General features: G+C 46.7%; 1 protein-coding gene across 7 annotated transcripts in view; it reads left to right on the plus strand.

Annotated features, from left to right (window-relative positions):
- chd3 (chromodomain helicase DNA binding protein 3) overlaps positions 1–14,434 on the plus strand; it is a 30,029-nt gene that overhangs the window by 6,500 nt on the left and 9,095 nt on the right. For 4 of the 7 annotated variants that reach the window (XM_057028435.1, XM_057028430.1, XM_057028431.1 and 1 more), the window contains exons 17-39: positions 167–288; positions 423–596; positions 1,017–1,158; positions 1,346–1,477; positions 1,809–1,926; positions 2,474–2,598; positions 2,685–2,916; positions 3,122–3,306; positions 3,736–3,913; positions 3,990–4,076; positions 4,301–4,386; positions 4,653–4,786; positions 4,858–5,002; positions 5,532–5,694; positions 5,793–5,956; positions 6,029–6,197; positions 6,270–6,368; positions 9,519–9,650; positions 9,797–9,905; positions 11,119–11,251; positions 12,061–12,256; positions 12,615–12,814; positions 12,990–13,116. In XM_057028435.1, coding sequence (XP_056884415.1) covers positions 167–288; positions 423–596; positions 1,017–1,158; positions 1,346–1,477; positions 1,809–1,926; positions 2,474–2,598; positions 2,685–2,916; positions 3,122–3,306; positions 3,736–3,913; positions 3,990–4,076; positions 4,301–4,386; positions 4,653–4,786; positions 4,858–5,002; positions 5,532–5,694; positions 5,793–5,956; positions 6,029–6,197; positions 6,270–6,368; positions 9,519–9,650; positions 9,797–9,905; positions 11,119–11,251; positions 12,061–12,256; positions 12,615–12,814; positions 12,990–13,116 — 3,352 coding nt within the window. The remainder of the gene's footprint in view (positions 1–166; positions 289–422; positions 597–1,016; positions 1,159–1,345; positions 1,478–1,808; positions 1,927–2,473; positions 2,599–2,684; positions 2,917–3,121; positions 3,307–3,735; positions 3,914–3,989; positions 4,077–4,300; positions 4,387–4,652; positions 4,787–4,857; positions 5,003–5,531; positions 5,695–5,792; positions 5,957–6,028; positions 6,198–6,269; positions 6,369–9,518; positions 9,651–9,796; positions 9,906–11,118; positions 11,252–12,060; positions 12,257–12,614; positions 12,815–12,989; positions 13,117–14,434) is intronic. The other 3 variants (XM_057028436.1, XM_057028433.1, XM_057028437.1) reach the window with 1 other exon arrangement.

The following is a 14,434-nucleotide window of genomic DNA, read 5'->3' on the forward strand; positions in this document are numbered from 1 at the left end:
GAATATTTTCAAAGGTTTTTAAACACTGTCACATACGCGCCCTAGTGGACACTCTGTGCAATGACAAGCAAACTAAAATCCTTTCTAGTTTAATGTTTAGTTAATCTGATGCAGAAAAACCAACAAACTGCTTTACTAGCTTAGAGAAAATGTCTTGCGTTTGCAGTTTTTCAGGCGCCTCAATGACTATAAGATCGACCACAAGTTATTGCTGACGGGGACGCCTTTACAGAACAACCTGGAGGAGCTGTTTCACCTGCTCAACTTCCTCACACCCAACCGCTTCAAGTAGAGATAAACTTTCATGCAGTTACTTTGTGTATTGACATACGACACTTTATGTGTCTTTGGATTGTAATGGAGCCACAGTGTCTGATCTGACCCCATTACTAGTATTTAAACCAGTTAATTTGTCTCTGTAGTAACTTGGAGGGCTTCCTGGAAGAGTTTGCTGACATATCCAAGGAGGACCAAATCAAGAAGCTTCACGACCTCCTGGGGCCTCACATGCTGCGGAGGCTGAAGGCCGACGTCTTCAAGAACATGCCCTCCAAGACCGAGCTGATTGTCAGGGTGGAGCTGAGCCCCATGCAGAAGTATGACGCTCTGAAAACGTATCAGAGCTCAATCATTTAAACTCCACTTCCCTTGTGCTACATTGCCAGCCTACATTTTGCTCTAATTATAGCTCTTTTCCATGATGCCTACTACTCCAGTGGGCAAAAAGGGCATCCACAAATTCCTTTAGGTCTATATTCAATCATGGCTACGCTCACAAAAGTCCAAACTAATTAAAAATCATATTTGTTTGGATTCACTGGGCTAGCTTGTTCTTGGGGAAATACTTTTTTTTACTTGTGTAGTGTATCTTTGTAATGAATATTTTTTTCAAATATAATTCTACTGATTCCAACTTCTTTTTATTATTAATCCAGGCACTGGAGAATTGAGGAGACATTATCCCAGGATTTTATCACGGTCCTGTGCTTTTTTTTTATTGGTTTATTTTAATTTAGGAAATACTACAAGCACATTCTGACCAAGAACTTTGAGGCTCTGAATTCAAAGGGTGGAGGAAACCAGGTCTCCCTTCTCAACATCATGATGGACCTAAAGAAGTGCTGCAACCACCCTTATCTTTTCCCTGCTGCCTCCATGGTATGAACACAAGAGTTTTTGTCTGAAGAAGAAAGAAAATCCAAAAAACGTTTGTCGCTTGAATTGCATTTGCGGTAGAACAGTGACCCCCAGTGGTGATTGCTGCTAATACAGCCTGCGTTATTTGCTTTTCAGCATGAGTCAGCTGCAACTGTTATCACACGACAGCCATTTGTGTGTGTTACAGGAAGCCCAGAAAACCCCCACAGGTGCTTATGAGGGGTCAGCGCTCACCAAGGCTTCTGGGAAACTGACGCTGTTGCAGAAGATGCTGAGGAAGCTGAAGGAGCAAGGCCACAGAGTGCTGGTGTTCTCACAGGTATGAAGTGCAGGCACCTGTAAGATATGTGAGTTCCCCAAAGATCTCTAGTTTTCCTGAAACCCATGCTTCAATCATCAAAATTCGGAGAAAAACGCTTCTTCAGAATTGTGCTTTTAACATCAGAATTTAATAATTCACATCCCTAAATGTCATCTTTTCTGATTCGCATGTGGTGCCGAACGTTCCAGATTTCTTTTCTTGTCCCGTTGAAATAAAAGCTCCAAGTGGTCACACACTCATCGGCAGATAAACTTGTTTGAAAGACAAAACTGGCAGGATGTGGGATCAATGAACAAAATTAGCCTAAAGACACTTTTGTGTGTTGCAGATGACTAAAATGCTGGACCTGCTGGAGGATTTCTTAGATCATGAGGGCTACAAGTATGAGAGAATCGATGGGGGCATCACAGGAGCGCTGAGGCAGGAGGCCATCGACCGTTTCAACGGTGAGAAGTTCTCTAAAGACACCAGCGAGTGTTGCAAGAGTCAGAGTCGGTAAAGCTACCAGTCAAAGCTGGTGGGCACGTATCGCAGGAAAACTGTAGTCGTGCTGCATTTTTGCTTTTGCGACCTGAGCAGATGGAAGACATTTGTTCCGAAGGCGGCGAGGGTTCAGGCAACAGGATGAGAACCAGGTTGTTAGAACCGTTTCCAAGCTGGCAGACAACGGAGATTTATGTGGCCACGGCGGCAGACGCAACTTACGCGGAACCAGAAGCAGGGGGTTGCGTCAGAGTTTGCTCTACGGAGGATCTCGGGCAGCTATTGGCAACAATTACAGAGGAATTATGCAGCTGCCAGGTGAAGAATGCAGGACTGAAGCTGAGAGGAATGTGTCAATCAATCATTAATAGAAGAGATCTTCACACGTTACCTCAGAAGTAGCAAACTTAGTGAGAGCACATGCAGCTTCTGCGTGATCCTGCAGGTTAATTGCGTATTTGCAAGAAGATTAATACTAATATTTGTGTTTCTGGACATGTTTGTTCGCAGCTCCTGGTGCTTGTCAGTTCTGTTTCCTGCTTTCCACCAGAGCTGGCGGTTTGGGCATCAACTTGGCCACGGCAGACACCGTCATCATCTTCGACTCCGACTGGAACCCTCACAACGACATTCAGGTGGCGCCAGATCCAGCAGTCGGGAAGCCCACTGGGATGCAACACGGATCTAATGTTTTGTTTTCTTCCCTCTCCTCCTTCCCAAGGCCTTCAGCCGAGCCCACCGGATCGGCCAGGCCAACAAGGTGATGATCTACCGCTTCGTGACGCGAGCCAGCGTAGAGGAACGCATCACCCAGGTGGCGAAGAGGAAGATGATGCTGACTCACCTGGTGGTGCGGCCGGGCCTGGGGTCCAAAGCTGGCTCCATGAGCAAGCAGGAGCTGGACGACATCCTGAAGTTCGGAACGGAGGAGCTCTTCAAGGATGAAGTAGAAGGTAAACTGGCATTTTAAGGGCTGCCGCACCTACGTGGGATTATTTTATCAAACTCACTCACTGTAACACTCTTTCATCTCAACACATTTGGCCGGAGGACGCGCTTGGCCCATTTAATCGCTTACAAAATCGCCTGGAGAGAAAGAACTTACTGAACAGGTTTCTGGAGCAGGCAAAGTCGATTCATCTCTTTATTCAACGGCAGGTATGAAGAACAGCTCCAAGGACAAGGTGGAGGACGAGGGCAGCGTCATCCACTATGACAGCACCGCCATCGAGAGGCTGCTGGACCGGAGCCAAGACGACACGGACGATGCGGACGTCCAGAACATGAACGAATACCTCAGCTCCTTCAAAGTGGCCCAGTACATGGTCCGAGAGGAGGACAAGGTGAGAGGAGAGCTGGCGGCTACAGGTGTGGTCGTTCCTGTAAGACATGTCCACATAAATGTTTTAAAAAGCAGCCAAAAGTCATGAAAAAACACCAAAAAATACACGTGAAAGCGGCATTGAAACGTCAGCCTCGAAATTGATCTGGTATCAATTTTTTACTCTTTCCCAACATGGGACCAGATCCCACGACCCTCAATCCCAAATCGCTGAATTGGTTGGAGCTGATTCAGACAGCCCGTGTGGGAGAGTTTGCAGCTCCGACGCTCAAGTTATTCTTGCAAAGTGATAGTTTTGAGAAGCTCCGGGCTAAATCACCTGTTAAAAAAACCATCAGAAACCCTATTATATCAACAGCTTGTTGTATGGAAGAGTAAATATATATGGATCAGCATATATTCCAACTTTTAACTTCGCCTGGGTCTCTAGACCGAGGAGATCGAGCGTGAGATCATCAAACAGGAGGAGAACGTGGATCCAGATTACTGGGAGAAGCTGCTGCGCCACCACTACGAGCAGCAACAGGAAGACCTGGCGAGCAAACTGGGCAAAGGAAAGAGGAACCGGAAACCAGTCAACTACAACGACGCTGCGCAGGAGGACCAAGGTGGGAGCCGGGATTATGGCTGGGGTTGGGTTATTCCTCGTCTCGGGGCGACTCACTCAAGCGTGTGCTCTTTCAGAGTGGCATGCCGACATCTCGGATAACCAGTCGGAGTATTCGGTGGGCTCCGAGGAGGAGGACGAGGACTTTGACGACCGGCCAGAAGGTAAAGAGATTAAGAGGACTGGGTGAGGTATGAACAGCGATGAAAAACACTCTTATCTGAAAAACACGTCCGTGTTGATTTAGTCGTCGAGCTGCTCCGGTTGCCAAAAACAACCTCTGTATGGCTCATCCTCGGAGGGCCGAAAGAAGAATCTGGGAGCTCTAATGAACGACCGACAGTAAATCCCAGCTCGTTCTCACCGCTTCTCCTCTCTCTACCTGCAGGTCGAAGGCAGTCACGACGCCAGTTGAGGAATGATAAAGATAAACCGCTGCCTCCTCTTCTGGCCAGAGTCGGAGGCAACCTTGAGGTTCGTACGACTTCACATCCTTTTTTGTGTTATTGTGGGAATCCGTCAGATTGTTATTTTCTCGACGATCCAACTGTCTGGAAACCGGAGATTTGTGGAAGGGCTGTTAAAGCTCCAAAGTCTCTTAACAGTCTGAGCTCATTTATCACACTGATAATAGCCGCGAGTGTGTTCAACTGTGAATTGGCTTTACAATATTACTGAGGACTTTGGGGAGTTTGAGAATTAAACGCTATGCTGACGATGCACAACTGTTCCACGGACAGGTGCTGGGATTCAACACACGGCAGCGAAAGGCTTTCCTGAACGCCGTCATGAGGTGGGGGATGCCGTCTCAGGACACCTTTGCCTCTCAGTGGCTGGTCAGGGACCTCAGGGGCAAAACTGAGAAAGAATTCAAGTAAGAGTTGACCTTCTGCAGTAAAAACTTCCCTTTCTTGCCGCCTTTTAACCTTTTTTTCTCTCAACCAGAGCCTACGTGTCTCTGTTCATGCGGCACTTGTGCGAGCCGGTGGCCGACGGAGCCGAGACCTTTGCCGACGGCGTTCCAAGGGAGGGCCTGTGTCGGCAGCCGGTCCTCACCCGAATCGGGGTCATGTCTCTCGTCAAGAAGAAGGTCAGAAGGACACTCGCTTGTGTCGAGGAGACTTCTGAGAGGAGTCGCCACTGACCAAATCAGAGATTTTTCTTATTAAACTGCTCCGCCACGCCTGATTTGAGATCAGGAACCTCTTCTAGGAAGAGCGTTTGATTAATCCATAACACACGTGTGAGCTACGCCAGTGGAGGTCTGAGCTAAACCTGCTAGCATAAAGTCTGCAAAAAGACAAGAGGGCACTGATTTCATTAAGCTAGCGAGAGCGTGAACAAAACAACTTTTTCTGTTGAATGTAGGTACGACATCTTGAAAGAGGTTCTGCTAATCTGAAAAACTCCCTCACTGACAGTTCTGTTTTACCTCCAAATGCCTTCGGTCCAGTTTTCAGAACGCCTTGTTGAAACCTGCTTGACATTTGCAGTGTGTGCCAGACATAATCTGTGATAATGTGCCAAGTGTGCATGTGGGTGATGAGTTGAAACAAGGTGAGCTTCGGGTTTGGCGTTTAGATTTTTCTTATTTTTTTTCTTTTTTTGCGCGCGCCCAGATTCAGGAGTTTGAGCACATCAATGGGCGGTGGAGCCTCCCGGAGCTCAAACCTGAGGCCGGTGTCGACAAAACCTCCTCCAGGGCTTCGTCGCCTGCCATCAAGACCTCCACCCCCACTCCTGATGCTAGCTACAACAACACGCCTTGCACCTCCAAGCCAGGTAGACCTTTGTGGCACTTTCCAGATCCAGCAGGGGGCGCTGTGCATAAAGGGGGGCAGTCAAACCAACGGTAATGTGCATTTTTATGTCGTGTGCAGCCACTCCTGCTCCTGTGGAAAAGCTCGAACGGAACGGAAAAGAGACGGAGAAGGAGGAGGAGAAGGAGGATGGACCGGCGGTGTCCGACAAAGAAAGAGGAAAGGAGAAAGAAAGGGATGAAGGAAGAGAGGTGGAAAACAACAGGACTGTGGATTCTGAGGACGTGGGTTTATTAAATTCTTATCATTAATTCAATGATGATGTTGAAATTAATTTAATGTTTCTGCCTCTTTAGCTTTCCTCTTCAGCCAAAGAGCTGTCACAAAATACACCTCCAGCTCAGAAAATGGAAGGAAGGGAGGAGAGTGACCTGAAGGAGGAGCAGGAAAAGAAGGAAATGGGTCCAGCTGAGGAGAGAAAGGAGGAGGAAGAGAAAGACTCTGAGGTCATGGAGGAGAAGTCAGGTGTGGCTCAGAGGACAGAACAGAAAGATGGAAATTGGGTGAAAGGTTTGCTGACACTGGCTTTCATCACAGACAGAGAAAAGGTGGCAGAGGAGAAGGAGAAGGAGACGCCCAGAGCGGCCGAGACGGCGGACGCCAAGGCCAAGCCGGAGCTGTTGGACCTGAAGAAAGGTGGGTCTTTGGCACGAGTCATGGCTTCTACACACTCCCCACCACAGTCTGGTGAAACACCATCATCAACATCATCATCGTCATCATGGTCCCTGACGTTCACACGTACCCCCAGTTCTCTGCACTCACCAAGGTCCAGTTAGAACTGGTTACAGTGGATCAGAGAGGCCAAATAAACTGGTTATAGTGGATCAGAGAGGCTAAATAAACTGGTTATAGTGGAACAGAGAGGCTAAATAAACTGGTTACAGTGGTACAGAGAGGCTAAATAAACTGGTTACAGTGGTACAGAGAGGCTAAATAAACTGGTTACAGTGGTACAGAGAGGCTAAATAAACTGGTTACAGTGGATCAGAGAGACTAAATAAACTGGTTATTATGGAAAAGAGAGGCAAAATAAACTGGTTATACTGGTAATGAGTGGCTCAATAAACTGGTTATAGTGGAACAGAGAGGCTAAATACACTGGTTATAGTGGAACAGAGAGGCCAAATAAACTGGTTATACTGGTAAAGAGTGGCTAAATAAGCTGGTTATATAAACTGGTTATTGTGGAACAGAGAGGCTACTCAAAACTGGTTGTAGAGGAACAGAGAGCTTAAACAAACTGGTTATAATGGAACAGAAAGGCTACATAAACTGGTTGTACTGGTAATGAGTGGCTGAGTCAGTCAGTCAGTCATTATTTATATAGCGTCTGTTACAATCAGAAATGTTTCTAGGTGCTTTCCAGAATCCCAGGGCCTGACCCCCAGACAAGCAACAGTGGCAAGGAAAAACTCCCCTTTAACAGGAACAAACCTTGAGCAGGACCAGGCTCATGTAGGGGGACCCTCCTGCTGATGGGGGACTGGGTAGAGAGAGAAGAAGGGGGGAGGACAGGTAGAGGAGAGAATAGGTCGAGAATATAGAGATACATTATATTAATTAAAATAAGCTGCCGGAGTCGGGTTGGGTGGGTCAGCGGGGTCAGAGGTCAGGAGGTCAGCATACAGCTATGAAGGCAGCGATACCTGTAGATGAATACAGAAGGGGGGAGAGCAGAAAAACTACACAAGAAATAACATCACCGATCTACAGATGGAGTCAGCCTCCCGTACCTGGACAGGGAGCTGGTTCCATAGCAGGGGGGCCTGGTAGCTAAAGGCTCAGTCCCCCATTCTACCCCTGGAGACTCTGGGGACCACAAGTAGACCAGCATTCTGATTCACTAGCTCCTCCAGGTAGGATGGAGCTAGGCCTCTGAGGACCTTGTAGGTCAAAAGAAGGGTTTTAAAAATCATTCTAAATTTAATGGGCAGCCAATGAAGCGACGCCATTACAGGAGTTATGTGATCTCTTTTGTCAATACCTGTCAGAACTCTGGCTGCAGCATTTTGGATCACCTGGAGGCTTCTTAAAGAGTTGTTTGGACACCCTGATAATAAAGAGTTACAGTAGTCCAGCCTGGAAGTAACAAATGCATGGACTAACTTTTCAGCATCATGGTGGGTCAGTAGCTTCCTGATCTTTGTGATGTTCCTTAGGTGAAAAAAGGCACTTCTAGAGACTAATTTAATGTGTGAGTTGAAGGAGAGATTTTGATCAAAAGTTACTCCAAGATTCCTCACAGAGAGACTAGATGTTAATGAGATACCATCTAGAGTGATCATGTGATCTAATCTATCCCTGAGAGGTTCAGGACCAAACACCATGACCTCAGTTTTTCCTGGGTTAAGGAGGAGGAAATTTGAAGACATCCAGGACTTTATGTCTTTAAGACAGGTCTGGAGCTTCACTAACTTCTCTGTCTCCTCTGGTTTCATGGATAAATAGAGCTGAGTGTCATCAGCATAACAATGAAAATTTATCCCATGCTGCCGAATAGTGTTCCCTAAGGGAAGCATGTACAAGGTGAAGAGGATTGGTCCAAGTACAGAACCTTGAGGAACTCCATGGCTAACCCTACTGTATGAGGAGGGAACACCATGGACATGAGCAAACTGGTATCTATCAGATAAATATGATCTAAACCAGTCTAGTGCTGTCCCTTTAATCCCAATCACATGTTCCAGTGTCTGTAACAGGATGCTGTGATCAACTGTATCAAAAGCAGCACTGAGATCCAGCAGAACCAGCATAGAGACCAGTCCATGATCTGAAGCTATGAGAAGATCATTAGTGACTTTAAGAAGTGTTGTTTCTGTGCTGTGATGAGCTCTAAAGCCTGACTGAAACATCTCAAACAGGCTGTTCCTCTGCAGGTGCTCCAGTAACTGAGTCACCACCACCTTCTCTAGAACTTTAGAGATAAAAGGAAGGTTGGATATCGGCCTGTAATTTGCTAGCACATCAGGATCCAGTGATGGTTTTTTAAGCAACGGCTTAATCACTGCCACCTTGTAGGACCGGGGTACATAAAATGTCACTGAAGAACAATTAATCCGGTCCAGGATAGAGCTGCCTAGCACTGGTAAAACATCCTTCAACAGGTGTGTTGGGATGGGATCTAAAAGACACGTGGTGGTCTTGGATTTCTGAATTAGCGATGACGCCTCAGAAAAATATAGAGAGCTGAAGGAGCTTAAGGGCTCGTTGGAGACCCTGTATGTTCCCACAGTCAGCACATCTGGTGATGGTCCAGTTGTTGGGATGGCCTGGTTAGCTTTCTCTCTGATGACTAGAACTTTATCAGTGACGAAGCTCATGAAGTCTTCACCACTAAGGGAAGAAGGGATACGTGGATCTAAAACACTGTGACTCTTGGTTAATTTGGCCACAGTGCTGAACAGAGAGGCTAAATAAACTAGTTATAATGTAACAGAGAGGCTAAATAAACTGGTTATAATGTAACAGAGAGGCTAAGTAAACTGGTTATAATGTAACAGAGAGGCTAAATAAACTGGTTATAATGTAACAGAGAGGCTAAATAAACTAGTTATAATGTAACAGAGAGGCTAAGTAAACTGGTTATAACGGAACAAAGAGGTTTATTTAGCCTCTCTGTTCCGTTATAAGCAGTTTATTTAGCCTCTCTGTACCAAATTGGACTAGTTCCACTGGGTCAGAGACATTTTCGTTCTGAATTGTAATGACTTCATTATCTTCTTTCTCCCTTTAATCTTAAAGTTGAGGTATGTTGGATAAACAATGGTGTTGTTGCCTTCACAGAGGACCTAAAGGGAGAAAAGGATGCTGGGAAGGAGGCGAAGGCATCGAAGGAGGAGACAGCGAAGGGTAACGGGAAGCCTCCAGCCGAGAGGCCTCGCTTCATGTTCAACATCGCAGACGGTGGCTTCACCGGTGAGTCCTGATCCTCCAGCAGTGATTCTGAAAGCGTTCAGATGTTCGGCTCGATCCCAGAGGAGCTCCGTGATGCGTAGAAACACCTTCAGCCACATTTAAGCCGGCTAAGCGCTCGTATCTGCTCTGTTGCCTCGGCCCCGCAGAGCTGCACACGCTCTGGCAGAATGAGGAGCGGGCTGCCATCTCCTCGGGGAAGATGAACGAGATCTGGCATCGCCGACACGACTTCTGGCTGCTGGCGGGGATCGTGATGTATCCTTGACGGCGGTTGCCCCAGCGATGACCCCAGCGTGTTTATTTTCCTATCAGCCCAGCGTAATAAGTCAACGTGCCAGCCGGAGCTCAAGGAACAGCGGAGCGTCTGTTTTAAGATAATGTAGCAATTAATCTCACAGCTTTTCTCTTTTTTAATGGTAATTACGGCCAAATAACATTCGCCCCGTCTCTCTTCTTATCCTACTCTTAACGCAACTGTAGCTAAACCTCCCACAACCTGCCCGAAATGAGAAATTTTCCTGCAATTTTCTTATTTTTGAGAAATCTGTTTAATCGCCCTTAAAACCGACGATCGGCTTAAGGGAATAAATCATCATTTTGGGAATCAAACTTCAGGTTTTCCCTGAAGGTTACATTAGCTGATTGATCGTATTTCCATGCCTGTCGCTTAGCTTAACCGGGGGCCTGACAGCTAGCCTGGCTCGGAGTTCAAAACGGCTCACGAGTCATTGTTACATCTGTGAAAGTCTTACAGTCTGTTCATTAGTGATCTTCGGAGGTGCTGCCGGACAGATTCTGTTACAAAGTGAGGCAGGTTAACCGTTTGCCTGTTTCCAGGGCAGCTGGCCAGTATTTATAATTAACTGGCAGCTGAGGGAGCAATGAATTTCTTGACCTGATATTGTCATTGAACTCTTATTAAGAAATTGTAATTTCTGAACTATTTTTAGACACAAATATTGAATTTGGAGCCTTTCAATGAGGGAATTGGACGTACAGTGGCTCTGCGTGCGGGGATATATAGTTTCCTGCTGACATGACATGTGGTAAAATTACATTTAAAGGCTTTAAATTGATTTAACAGAAGCAAGTGACCACTAAAATGCTATGCTTGCTCCCCCCTTCTGGTCTCGCAATACCAGATGGTGGCTCAAGAGGTGGTAACGAGTCGTCGAATGAGGTTAGCTGCAACGAGGGACCTTAATCAAGTCCCCAAACATCAGTTTCAGGAAATAGTTTGGCAAATCGAAGCAACTACCAAGTGGTTAGACAGAGCGGCATTGTTAGCGTTGGTGCTCTGCTTTCAGTTATAAGGGGTCACAACTGTCCGCAGTAGTTTTAACGAGATGGGCCTTAATGCTAATTCTTGCTAGTTGCCCCTGGTATTGGTGGCTGCAGCTCCGTTGAGAGCAGAAAGAAAAATTATGATCCCGCACAAGCATTTCACGATCCTTGACTGGCGTGGCAGTCACGGCTATGCCCGCTGGCAGGACATCCAGAACGATCCCCAGTTTGCCATCGTCAATGAGCCTTTTAAGTCGCAGGCAAATAAAGGCAACTTTCTGGAGATGAAGAACAAGTTCCTGGCTCGGCGCTTCAAGGTAACTTTTTATTCTTCCATTGCCAAATAAATACACGACCGATCTGTCGCTCTTAAAAGCCAGTCCGGCGTTTGTGAAACTCCTTTTTTTGTACAAATAAGTTGCTGTGTCATCCATCACTTGACAAGTTTGATGGTTGGGTGACAGATGCCCCTACACCCACACACTAGCGGGAAGGTGCTGCTGACCGCTGCATTTGTGGAACAGCTCTCATCCTGTTTTTGACCGGCTTACATGTTTCAGATCCTGCACTCAACATCCTCATTTACTGCATCTCTCTCTCTCTTTCCTTGAGCCTCAGTTTGCAGTCAAATATTGCAGAGCAGAATCGCTAACTCTGAGGCAAACGGGGCTAAATTTAGGTTAAACTGCAATGTAAGGACTACGGAGTGCTTACTTTTAAAATGATTACCACTCGTAAAACATAAACATTCAAAATAAATCAGGAAACGGAACTTAGCGCCAAAACCTCACAGGAATTCACATGACTAAGATATGTTACCTAAGCATAAAAAGGCAGAAATCTTTTTGTTTGATGAAACTGATATTGGTCATTTAAGCAAATGCTTCTACGCTTCTGTTGTGCAACCTGATTACGACAATTGGACAAAAATTGGAGCTAGCGGCATGCTGTGCTAACTAAACAGGAAATTGGGTGCTAATTTGGTTCTTTAATAACACCTGCTTTTGTTGCTCACCCCTAGTTTGGCATTTTTACATTATAATATCATGTTCTATATGCTCATCATAACATCGGATAAATAGTTTGTCTGATCATTTTCTCTTCGTGTTCTTCCGTTGCTCTGCAGCTGCTGGAGCAGGCGCTTGTGATCGAGGAGCAGCTGCGAAGGGCCGCTTACCTGAACATGACCCAGGACCCCAGCCACCCGGCCATGGCGCTCAATGCGCGCTTTGCGGAGGTGGAGTGCCTCGCAGAGTCGCACCAGCACCTCAGCAAGGAGTCGCTGGCGGGCAACAAGCCGGCCAATGCTGTGCTGCACAAAGGTTGGTCGCGATGTGATGATGCTAAGTTGAAAACTCCCCCAACTTGCATGCTGATGGTGTAGAGGCCAAGTCCACTCTGCCTGAAGCTGGTTTAAGTAAAGCCAGGCAGATAAGCTAACCCCGTGTTAAGTGGTATCTCCAAATATGTCCTCACTTGCTCCCTGGCGAGTCTGTCCATGTTTATATTGTTCTGTTGAAAGCATAACAAGCTCACTACTTCACCCCAGTTCTTGTCTCTGCTTTCTATTCCAGCACGTCACAGTGCCGCAGCTAACGAATAAAAGGCATCATCAAGCCGCCTCCAGTTAGCGATAAAGTCCAGACGTTTTTATTATATGGCAATTTGTTGTAATTCCAGTTTTGAACCAGCTGGAGGAGCTGCTGAGCGACATGAAGGCCGATGTGACGCGGCTACCGGCCACGCTATCCAGAGTCCCGCCCATTGCCGCCCGCCTGCAAATGTCGGAGAGGAGCATCCTTAGCCGACTGGCCAGCAAGGGCACCGAGACGCACACGCCCCCGGTCAGCAGCCTGTTTCAAATCCACGCACCTTTATACGTACGCACGCAAACGTGGAGAGAGCCACACTCACTTTCAAACCTGGAAAAGAGAAAGCAGAGCTTATCTTTTCATCCATCTTTGTTCATTTCCTCCCTTACACGATTTCTAGTTTCTCATTTTTAATATTTCTGTTGCCGGGGTCCTACATAATAGCGTCTTTCCGTCTGTGCAGCCCATACCTCCAGGACCTTACGCAACCAATCAGAACTACGGTGCCCCCTTCACCCCCGCCCCACCCAGTGCCCTCCACATGGGAGGGGCCAACTACAGCCAGATGCCTCCTGGATCCTTCATATCAGGTCAGTTTTCGGAGCCTGGGGGTCATTATCTGACTCGGGCTATCGTGCTAGCTACCGGAATTTGGTTTTATTCTTTTAACTTCCATGGTATTCCAACATTCTCTGTGCTGACTGAATGGTATATGTTGACATGACGTATATGACATCTGGTGTGCCGAACTGGATTCCATATGTATGTAGCATAAGCTACGCAGAGGCATACTTTCAACCTTCGCCTCCCAGAGAGCGTGTGTGTTCCTGTCAGTGGTATCAATAATTATAGCGTTATTGTAGTGTTCAAGGTTAAGGAACATAGTGTTGCCAGTGTGTTTGATCTGCGATACTTGGCAGGGAGGAAACGCTCTCACAGCCTCGCTGATATTGCCTCTGGCACAGATGCTCATTTACGGCTTTGCGGGTGAATTTTAACCTGTTGTTTGTTGTAGCGGTGCAGCGACAGTAGATGTAGTCATTAATGAGTGACTTAAGTTGAAGGTCGTCATTTATTTTTTGATGTGACACAGTGGTGGCGGCCATATTAGCGCATTTAGACAACAACGGGCAAAGCAATCACCTTTAGAGGGGCAATAAAAACATTTTCCCTCTTAAACCGCCTGCATTGCTTTGGCTTGAACTCCGGAGTTTTGGAGATATGAGCTGTAGAGGTCTGCCTTCTGTCATGTTTAATGGATGTAGATGGTACTCGTGGTGCTTGGAGCGCCAAAAAATACATTTGGGAAAACGTCAACATAGAGCGCCATGACTCTGCTGCTCCAGATATGGATGACACGGAGGTGCTGCTTTTCCTCCTCGCTGCACCCAACTTGCATTCATGGTCCGAGACCGGCTGACCCACCTAGCTGCCACCCTGGTTTTGCAGTGTGTTCCACCTGAGTAAACGCACCACACCATGAATAATAATGAAAACATCATCGTTTTACCAGTAAGACATTTTGTAATGCAGGAAATATTGTGCATCCCTATCCCAAATGCTGATTCCAAGCTCCCTCATCCCTTCTTAGATAAGAACTAGAGCTATTTCTGAAGGTTCATATTCCCTGTGAGATGTTCATGGGAAAACAGCAAAGCTGTAGACTTCAACGCGGCAGACACCGGCCCCAGCAGAGCCTCCGTGACCCCCCCTCAGGCACAGAAGCACGGATCTGGCTTGAGAGACTTGATTACTCTGCAACTTGCACCGATGATCGGCAGAATCCTTGCAGCATTTGGCTTCTATTTATAGATACGGCCTCAGGAATTCTGTCTTTATATGGTCAGGTCGCTGTGGAAAAATATGCAGTAAAGAGAATTTCAAAAAATGTCCTGCCTTCATGCAAAT

Source organism: Takifugu flavidus, chromosome 3 (genome assembly GCF_003711565.1).
Source record: "Takifugu flavidus isolate HTHZ2018 chromosome 3, ASM371156v2, whole genome shotgun sequence".
Classification (NCBI taxonomy): Eukaryota; Metazoa; Chordata; class Actinopteri; order Tetraodontiformes; family Tetraodontidae; genus Takifugu; species Takifugu flavidus.